Here is an 11,001-nt window from a genome sequence, read left to right on the forward strand (position 1 = left end):
TGTCATGTATTCAGTGCTGCTCTATAAATACCAGGTACAACCTGATTTAATATAAGGTAGCCTACTACACAGCCTTCACTATTCAAAAACCAAGCTAAACAGTTTTCACACATCAGGCAGCTGCAAGGTCTTTATCACATCTTTTTCTGGCTCTGTCCTGTATTACACACTTTCTGGTCAAGAATATTTGAATGTTTTTTCACAGCTTCCAAAAGTGACTGACCAGAACTTTGCCATTTTTAGATGCTCAGAAACCACCATTACCTTTCAATTAATCTTATAATGAACAATTGCAGTAGATGTTGGGCATGTTTGCAGCCAATAAACTGATTCTTAAAGACTGGAGATTTTCAAATCCACCTTGTTTTCGAAGATGACTAGATGAAATGATATTTGTTATTCAGATGGAAAGAATAGGTTTCAATAAGCCCAAATCACAAAACAGGTTTCTGAAGGGACCATTTCTATAATATATAGATGAGAACTATATATGCATCTACTGAGACTGGAGTATTAACAAACTGAACTGGTATTTACTGGGTCCATGCTAATTTGCTTTTTTGCCTCTACTTCTTCTTGGTTTTGTACCTTGTGTCTTTATTAAACATTTAAAACCTGAAAATAAAATATTTACAAAAACATTGCAATGTCAGCAAGAAATCCCAGCAATTATTCATTATGATGTCTCATGATATTGTTCAAGTCTGAAAATGATTTACTTAATAAAGTTTTATGTTATTATTTTAAAACATCTTTCATTCCTTGCAGTTGATTGCATAAATTGATGCCATGTTTTAATTTGTTGTTTCAACATTTCTGTGTTGAGAATTCATAGGTAGATCAAATCAAGGCCACGTCATAAACCCAAATGTTCAAGTTCTATGTATGATTTTGAAGTTGACATGGTGTTTTCCCAGGGGCATCACGGGCATCACGAGGCAAATTCAGGTCAGTCAGTCAGTCAGGTAACGCTTAGTGAGATGATGTGCTTCGTCAGATGGTCTCTAGAGGGCGTTTTTGACTGTGAGATGCAGTGTTTCCCATACAGAGGCACAAAATGCACAAAATCAAAAGTTGGTCAGTAGAAATCTAAATCGATCTCTAATGCGCCTGACATGCGCATCACGTCATGTCTGTAATTTGGAGATGTACAGACAGCAGACCAGCAGCATTGAACTCAATCCACACAGGTGGTGGTGTGAAAACAAAAGTGAAACTTCACATTCCACAGTCAGTAACGGGGATTTGCAGACAGTAACTCGTCTTCGCTGCCATACAGACTTAAATGGTAGGTGCCTTTAATGTTGTGGTATTTAAGTAACGTTAGTGTAATTTGCTAATTTAACTGTGTCACAGTGCTTCAGTGCATAGAATTGAACACACGCCGTGGGTCTGTACAGGATCTGTGCTTGTTTTACAAGTTGGAGGATTGTTTTCCAATTGCTCCCATGTCATGTGAACATACTTACACTTACATACACTTACATTTGTGCTTTAGTATCTAAAATAATTTGTATCTGTGTGTGCTTGTGTGTGTGTGTGTGTGTGTGTGTGTAAAATCTGCATAGCTGCACACAAAGTCATGTCTATGCACATTTACACTCTTACTGCAGTTAGAGAAACTGAGGGTGTTACAGCTACAGTAAGTCTATGTTGAAATCACCGCCGGTCTGTGTGAATGTGTAATTTCAGGCTTTTTTAAGTATCAATAAACATCACTGATGGTGACAATCAGTGAAAACTGGAAGGGTATCAAGTGCAGTCAAGTGTCATCTTGAAGTGATTTTGCCCTTACTGTGCTGTGTAAAGTGATTGCATACATTTGTCTGCGGGCCTAAGTATCCGCTGCATTTTCTTTTCCTGGTAATGTGCTCCTGTGTTGATGGATGTTCTATTTATGAGTTTATGTTTGAGTGTTTACCAGTTTGTGAGACCTTGTGTACATGTGTATGTGTTGCCTATGTCATTGTCTGGACAATTTCCAACTTTTTTCTAACACTGTACTTGCTGTCATACTTGATTGGCTGATTGGCAACTAATCAGCTGGCAACTGTTTTTGTGTTTTATATGTTTGTCTGTGTGTATGTACACTACAGGCATGAATAAGCATGGACAGTGTGTGCACTGGCATCTGTGTCTGTCAATGTTTGTGTGTCAGTGGCCGTCTGTATGCAAGCTCCCACTCTGTGGAACAGTGACATGCGGCTTGTCTCGTTGCCGGCTGATCAGGAACAGATGCTCTTCTCTTACTCAGGATTGCCTTCTAATTGGCAATTACTTTTTATAGACTGTGGTGCAGATACTGCAACACACTTTATTCCCTGCAACATTTCACTGATGCACTGACAATCTGAGGTTTTAATTTTCTTTTTTTCTCCACATGTGAGTGACAGTGAGGGGGATGTTTGAGAGGCTGTTGACAATCACGTCACCTCCTCAGTCCCAGATGGTCCCTGTGTAGAGAGCCAGTGTGCCATAAGGTCCCTGAGATCTCTGTGTTTGTTTATTACAGCACTTTGAAGCCATAGCAACAACATAAACTCATTTACTTTAGAGTACATCAATATGTGCTGTTTCTGTATGTTACCTGAGCTGACAGCAGCACTCCAAAATTAACACCATGCGATCTACAACATATGTAACAATAAAAATGAGAAAAATCAAGAGAAATCTAATACTGATAGCATCTTATTATGTTATCTTATTTGTGTCAAGAAGTACATTTGCCATCATGCTCTTGGGTTAACAGAGTTAGGCAGCTTACTAGTTATGAAGAGTCATTCTGGTGTCTGTCCTCTGGGCTTGTTATTGCATAAAGTTCATCAATTTAGCTTGAATAGGTCCAGCAAAGCCCAAGAGGCCCGACACCTCATTCCCAATACTCATCACTGTGAAAGGCTCCTCTAAGTATCCTTGTTTACCTCTCTTGGGGCTTCCGATCATGCTGTAGCGTGGGAAGCCCGGCAGGCTCCTCTGGGGTCCCAGGAGGAGGCCATCTTTCACCCACTGTACGGCCCCCGAGGCCCGCAGCACCTCACACCTTAACACAGCTGTGGCCCCCATGCGCAGAGTGAGGTTCCTGGGCTCGGTCCTAAAGGCCTGCTGCGCCTCCACTCCTGGAGATGAGAAAGGAAGGAGGAGGAAAGGAAAGGATGGTGGAAGGAGCAGGAGGGGTGGAATGGAATAGCAGAAAAGGGGAATTGGTGGGATTTTTGTTAAAGGGGGGAGAAGAACAGGGAGTGAGTACGGAGGAGTAAGTGGTTTAAAGGAAATGAGAGGAGGAGAGCAAAGAGGGCAGGGAGGACGACATAAACATACACCACAGGGAGGCAGTCTCATGGTCTTTTGTCTGAGAAGGAACCCCATTGTGTCTGGCCACATTATTCATCCTGGCATATGTTTTATTGATGGGAAACTGGAGTGATACGGCCCTGCAAATGAGTCAATAAAGTAATTACTGTGAATTAAATCCCCCCTCGGCCATGCAGATAGGGAAAGGGGGGAGGAGAGAAGAACGGGGCATCTGAGACCTGTTTCACCTGCGGTTTTTCTTCACTGTCGATGTCCCACCAGCTAATTCCTCCAGGGGAGAGTAATGATTATCACTTTAATCCCCCTTGTTTGTCATAGGTGGAGTTGGTCATCCTTCAACCAGGCTCTGAGGTGACACGCTGTGGTATGCTGCACTTGTAGCAGGAAGGTAACCTTAGAGCAGACCACCCATGAGCTTCTAAGGCTGGGGCCAGGATTATCGGATAATTATACATAGGGGTTTGTGGATAAATTCAATCCAAGGAGCCAAATGCAACTGCTTAGGCTAATTAGCGCCTAATATCTAAGCGTGAATCTCGTTTAAAAAATGCCCCACAGAGACAAGCTAGCCTGATTCCGCTAGGCTGCTTGAATCTTGACCTTCATTGAAGCAATGACCAAGTTGTTTGTGAAGTGCATGCTCTGTTGCGCCTGACAACATGAGTGAGAGGCAGAGCTCTCAGATCAAGGCTGAACCAGTCACCTCACGTCAAATATGAAGGGCAAGATTGGCCATTATAGAGGATGCATGCAAACAACCAAACACAGAGGCACATTTGCATACAGTTTACATAAATGAATACTCAACAGTGATCTACAATGGCTGTTGAAGTACTACTATGGTAAATAATACTCTAGTAATAGAAACTGTATAGTAATACTGTAGGGGCCAAATTGAATTTTCATCTCTTAATTTCTTGAGGTGGGGCTAACTGAATGGATTGATTGACTGACATATTGATCTCCATTGCTTATTCTACAGAGGTTGTACACCTTTGATTGGATAATGACAGGGGTTTATCCCAAGAAATCGCCAACTTGCTGCTCCAGCTGTTCTGTACTATTCTTTCTGCATCCGTCGGCCCTGTGTTTGAAGCGCAAGTGATTATGTAGAGGTTGGTAGTGTGCCCACTTACGGTATTTACCACCTCAAAGGTGAGAGTCTATTGAAGAAAATGTCTATTTAGAGCTAAGCCGCCTTCTCCTGTAATAAGGTAGTAGCACATATTAACATATGGAAGTGACAAAATGTTTCTGATAAACAGTTAACAGTTAACAAGTTAGCTTGGTTTAAAATGACCATTGTAATCATAAATTATGGTGATTTTATATAACATGCTATGTAATTATTTGTTTTCCTCTGCAATTTGACCTGACATATATATATCTTTTAAATAACGATACATGATTTTATATTTTGCATGACAGTGACACATTCCTTAGCCAAGTCATACAATAACTTATTTTCACAACAGCTCTTTAGGTAAAATCTTGCTATTTCCAAAATTATAATAATAATAATAACAATAATAATAAAACCCTGCACACAACAGCCAGTGGCAGAAGTGGAATTGTGTCAATATTATTTCTTTTTTTGTACAGACTATTCAATGCCAGAGATGAACGGGGAGAAAGGGACATGATCAGCTTGTGAAAACTGTCAAGGGTAACATGAACACATCACCATGCCATTCATGGTGCCAAGAGTTACCTTGAGTTAAAGCAGCAAGCAACACTAGCTACGTTTACAGGCGTGGAGTGACCTGACTATTGGCCATACTATAGTCTTATAGGGTAAGGTATTATTCAGGCTGTTTCCATGAACATCTGATATCCTGACATTGAGTCTCCCTGTTCCCATGAATAAACAAGTTAACAGAATATTCCTTTCCACCTGAGGTGTCCAGTCCACAGGTAGAATAGTTCCACAGCAAAACAGTGTTAATAAGATGCAGCTGCTGCTTCCCCTCTTTGACTGAGCAAGCGGTTACTTCTAATACAGGGGAAGGGAAGGGTGATCCCAATGGTGATAGTAATGGTAAATACTGCTCACCAACATGGATTTTGTTGACATCAAAATGTAGCCGCTATGCAAGTCTGAGTTGTGCAGGCAGCAAAAACCAAAAGTGAAAAGAGAACGATATTTTCATGCCATAGTAATCCATTTAATACTGGAATAAGACAGTCATTTTAACTGGGTTTCTCATAATCAGAGTATGAGATTAACCAGGTTAGTCTAACTGAGTTATGATGTTTACATGCGTCAATTTAAAACCCAGTTTATTTGAGCAGACGGGCGAGAACAGAATTCTCTGTGCAAGTAAACACAGCCATTGTGTTACACAGAAAATCTGATGAAGTCTTCAACAAAGTCAAGGTGCCCACTGCTCAGCTGAATGGAGTGAACACGGACGTGACTCAGAAGGCCGCAGCTGTTGTAATGAGAGCTCCATTGTGTGACATCTGATTCTCTTACCCCAGAGCCGAGAGAACAAGAGTGCTGCAGAGGAGAGGACAATCCAAGCTGACAAGAAGTCCATTTCCACTCTGATGCCTGACCTTCGACAGTCCTGGAACAACCACACGAAGAAAAATCCACAAACATTAGATAAAGATGATTAGAAAAGATGGATACAGAAGATATGGGATTATGGAGATGATATTTACATATGTTTTTTTTGCAATGAATGTCCTATGGATAAGTGTTATGATGCACTGTCAGGATCACTGCATGCTCTTTTTGTGAATCGACAGTTTGGAGTTGAGACTGTATAGACCATTCTGTGGGTCTGTGCCCATTACATGCCACTCTCACATCAAATACTCTTCTTTTATTTGGCCTGGAAGAGCCCTCTGTGCATTTTAAGTCCGTTTGTAATCACTTCAATTTATCTGCTGCTGCGGTGGAACAAATAATAGTGATTTACTTAATTGAAAACTAAATATTTTCTCATCTGAATAGACAAAATGAATTGAAGGCAACAGCTCTTTGAGGCATCTCCCCTCAGTCGATTAGTTGCACTCCAACAGGCTTTGATAAGAATTAACTCACACTCAATTATTTCTCGCTCTCAAAAACATTTGTGTATTTCAGAGCCCCCAACATACACTTTGAACACACAAGGGCAATTGCCTCCCTGTTCAATGAATAAGAAGTCTTTTCTGAGGTTTAAAGTACCCATCTCTCTCTCTCTCTCTCTCTCTCTCTCTCTCCCTCTCTCTCTCTCTCTCACTTTCTCTCTCTCTCTGTCTGTCTCTCTCTTTTTATGCCTCATATACACACAGGCACACACACACACACACACACACACACACACAAAAAGTATTTTACCCTGCCTAAATTTGATGTTGGCCAATTTGTTTTTCTTTTTCTCATCTATCATTTCCATTCGGTCATCTCCAGATCAGAAGCACCTGCTTTCTTTTGTTTCTCTCTAATGAAAAAGCCAGAACTTCCCGTCTGCTTTTCGGGGTTAGAGCTCAACCTGCAGGTCCTAACTGGGAGGAAGAGAAGTGACTGGTCAACAATGAAGGGCTTCTGCTGGCCACACGACTCAGCGTTTTCTTGGGGACCCTTAATGAGCACAGATACAGCCTGCCTGACCTCCCCACACTGCTATTACCTAGTCAAATACCTGCCTTAATCGCTTAAAAAATACAGCCAGCCGCAAGAATGTTGATTTGCTGATACATGTTCTTTTATATATTTTCCTTCCTTTGTATCCAAAACAGTTTCTAGGTGATACGATTTGTGGAACAGTTGTGTTGTGTCATTTAACAGTTATTAGAAATGAAACACATAAATGCCAGATTGAAAGGCAATTTAATTTATCATCAAATATAATAGATGGGATCCTTTAACCATAAGAAAGACCAAAATTTTTTACAGCCGTACCCAGCTGCCACAAGTTTTTTTGACCTTGTCCCTCGCCAACTTTTTACAAATGCAAATTAGAAAGTTTGATTTGAAATTTGATTCGCTTTCAGAGACAAGCCAGCCACTCTCCCCGCAAGGGCATTAGAGGCAGCTGAACCATTCAGCGTGACCCCGACAGGTAGATTTTTAATGGCTTCTTTCATAACATCATCAAACGACTCAATACACTCAATCCTGCACCAATTTGACGCGAAACCCCATGAAATCAGTCAATGTGCAGAAAATGAAGTTTCAACCTCCATGCAGCCATGCAATTCAGATGTGGTCATACATCTTAATACCAGCCTAACCCCCTACCCATCTCACCAGTTGCCTGTGGGTTCAATTACTGTAGCTCATAGAAGCTATGTTGTGAACCCATTACTGCTTTAACACTGAACCACTGATAGAGAGGCTCTCCAAAAGATGAAGATTAGATTATCAACAGAACCTAATCACATCCAAATCATTAATTGTGCATGAAAATATGACGTTCCTTTGGCAGTCTGATTAGTGTTGCCTGGCTGGGTGTGCTAAGCGCAGACAGAGCAGACCTCAGCCAAGGACAGACAGGCTAAATCACATCAGCATGGACCAGTAGTTCAGCAGCAGCTTGACATTGTGCATGTCCAGCACAGAAACCCAAGTATCGTGTTTGTGTGCTTTGTTTCTGTCTCTGCCCTCTTCAGCTCAAAGTCTTCAAGTTTACTGGATCGCTCTGTCTTACTACACACACACACACAAACACACACACACACACACACACACACACACGCTCTCCCCAGGAGAAAGTTGAGAGACAGAGAGGCAAAACCTTCTTTCAACCTCCACCAACTCCCGCTCATCTGTCTGCCAAGAGTGCACAGAGAGAAAGAGAGAGAGACAGACAGACAGACACATAGAGAGGACGTACCTCCCTCTAAAAAGCCAAGAATCTTTGAATAGGTGTGTGGATTTGCATGAGAGAAAGAGAGCTGTGCTTACCTGTTGAGTGACGCCTAGGCTCAGGAGCGTCTTTTTGTCTTCCTGATCTACAGATGGCTCTCTGAACACAAGTGAGCAACGGAGATGTTAAGGAATGCCAGTGGGACTCCCCCCTCTCTCACTCCTTATTCTAAGACAGAGAAAAACAGATAAAGAGAGAGAGGGAGAGAGAGAGGGAGAGAGAGAGAGAGAGGGAGGGAAAAAGAGAGAGAGGCAATGAGAGAGAATGAAGAATGAGGAGAGAGAGGTGTGTGACTGCCTTAAAGATTCTGTGAAATCTCTATATTTTTAAGGCCATAGTAGAGAAGTGACCATTTCAAAAGTCGCAGGACCTTCTTGATGCCCGCATCTTTTGTCTTAGTATAATTTCATTCATAATGAAAAGCTTGACATAATTGTAGTGAGCCAGTAATGAGAGCAGAGGAGCATGCAGGTGGCTTCTTTCTATTCTGCCTTTCTGGGGAGTATTCAGGACTCCCATTATTTAGCATTTCACTGTGCTGGCTTGGAAGGAGCAGAGCAGCCCTCAAAGATACAGATGCAACATGGATGTCTTCACAGCTGCTAGTTTGTAACATTTATGCTCATACATAATAAATGGAATAGAGAGTATCCACATAACTATATTTCCTATACTGAATACTCTTGGGGTGATCTGCTCCACTGCAGAGATGGAGACGGAGACAGGCCAAAGAATTCACTTTCAACAGCTGAATATTTGATTTCTTGCTGAATATTGCTTTTTTTCACACTTTTGTCAATTATATACTTCCAACTGAATGGTGGCTGGAGAATACCAGCATTTGCTCAGTGAAACGTATTGGAAGCTTTTCTAGCAAGACAACTCAAAGGTCATGTTTATTTTCCACATGCATATATTTTTCATTTGATCTTCACACAGCCCACACTTGTGCTGTAGCTCTGTGTTGACTCAGTGAAAGCTATTTGTACAATGTAAGTAGAGAAGCGGTTATACTGATGTGTCCGTTCTTCCTCTATGGGCTCAGCCATGCACTAACGATAGACCAGTGCATGTATTGTCTGTGAGAATAGTGCTAATAAGCTTCCACACATACACTGCAGGCAATAAAGAAAGCAGGGTAATGACATACGCCCTTATGGTGCCAGGATTCAAGGAATGTAACCTTGTGTTGTGCATACTGCATGTGTGTCAATGTCTAGTATCTACTGTGTGTGTGGTGTGTACTTCTTTGTGTATGTGTGGGTGGGTGTGTGTGGCCCAGATGTTAGCAGCTGGGCTGTGTAGTTGGAGCTGGCCCCGCAGACAGTCATTAAGCCCAGCAGCCCAGGGCTGGAAGGTTAATTCCCCCGCCTGGAGGGGTATGGAGGTGGGAGGCAGGAGGAAGGGAGGGGGGAGGAGGAGAACGGGGGGAGGCAATGGGAGGCGAGGGGGCTGTGAAGCTCAGCACTCAGTTCACACAAACAGCACTGTCAGCAACACGGCTAACAGTGGAGCCGCTCCACTGCCAGACGAAGGGAGAGGAGGGAGAGAGCCGGGCCTGACAGAGAGATGGAGAGAGGGGAGGGAGGGAGAGAGGGGAGATGGACAGAGGACCTGGAGATGAATGGTGAGAGGGGAAATGCGGGGAAGAGGAGGAAAATGCAGTAGGAGGGTAAAAAGAATTCATGTCAGGAGGCTGGACAGGCAGAAGGGGAGATGAAGGGGACAAGAACGAGCAAGGTAATGGAGCGAGAGAAAAGAATGGAGGAAGGAGACAGAAAGATACTGTAAAATGGGCTGTGGAATGATGAATAGAAGACGAGGGTGGAGTGGGGGTAGAGGGGAGATGGGAGGAAGGAAGGCTGACATGAAAAGTTGTTTTGAAAACCAACAGGAAGTCTACTGACTCAGACCAGTGCAGCAGGGAAACCAAGGAGGAAGATTAATCAAAGAAAGCAATAAGCGCTACGATGAAAAAGCAACACAATATGAGGAAGAGGGAAAAGATAGGGTCACGTCCAGGAGATTGATACAGAAAAGTGGAGCAAGGGGGAGATTGCATGTGACGTATTTGGTATGTGTCTGAGTTCCTGTGTATGTGTGTGTGTGTGTGTGTGTGTGTTTGTGCGGAAGGCGTGGGCGCACACTGAATCAGTTGGATAACTGTCAGTGATGTGGCAGCTCAGAGCATGGCACTTGTCAAAAGAAAAAAAAAAAACATGTTTAATTACGAATTGCAAATGACAGCTTGGGGTTAGTAACTTAGAGCCTAGAGAGACACAGATATTCAACATCCAGTATGTGATCCACACCAAAAAAGAGGATTTAACTCGTTCGGCGCCTCCACAGTTCTTAGGAAGAGGCTTGTTTAATGAAAAAGGGCCTCGGTAACCCTTCAAGGCTTCGGAGGGCTTTGAGAAAGGCCTGCTGAATTGTCTTTGTGCATTGAGCTGGAGAGTATTACATCCACACTCTGAGCCCTGGCATTAACTACAGCCGTCCGACCTGATGATCTGATTGGTGCTCCAGCTTCTGTTGCCCGCCACAGTACAGCTGCCATATCAGTGATGCTTCTGTGTTCTAAATCTGTAGACAAGGTCAACATGTTTTTTTTTTTTTTCCTCGCCAATCTGGCTCTCAGTCGACCACGGGAGAAGGAGCTTTAACAGGCAGGCGCAGACTGAGAGCACGCATCACCAGAAACTAGGAATGACAATTACAGGCATCACTAAAATGACAGTAGCAAACAGAGATAAGAGGACTTTCATAAGTCTGACATCGTAGATAGTTGCTTAATCCCCTTCAGCAACACTTCCTTCAAAAGTCT

The 11,001-nt window shown here is 42.7% G+C and overlaps 1 protein-coding gene across 1 annotated transcript in view; it reads right to left on the reverse strand.

Annotated features, from left to right (window-relative positions):
• Positions 1–9,505, reverse strand: part of nphs1 (NPHS1 adhesion molecule, nephrin) — a 41,228-nt gene extending 31,723 nt beyond the window's left edge. Inside the window, exons 1-4 of the mRNA XM_071516053.1 lie at positions 9,420–9,505; positions 8,213–8,273; positions 5,789–5,882; positions 2,922–3,116 (exon numbers count right to left, since the gene is read on the reverse strand). Coding sequence (XP_071372154.1) covers positions 2,922–3,116; positions 5,789–5,882; positions 8,213–8,273; positions 9,420–9,505 — 436 coding nt within the window. The remainder of the gene's footprint in view (positions 1–2,921; positions 3,117–5,788; positions 5,883–8,212; positions 8,274–9,419) is intronic.
• Between the last annotated feature and the right edge of the window lie 1,496 nt (positions 9,506–11,001).

The sequence above is a fragment of the Centroberyx affinis genome, unplaced genomic scaffold (assembly GCF_046629955.1).
Source record: "Centroberyx affinis isolate AG114_WGS23_722 - 3 ecotype Tasmania unplaced genomic scaffold, CSIRO-AGI_Caff_v1 ptg000392l_1, whole genome shotgun sequence".
NCBI lineage: Eukaryota > Metazoa > Chordata > Actinopteri > Beryciformes > Berycidae > Centroberyx > Centroberyx affinis.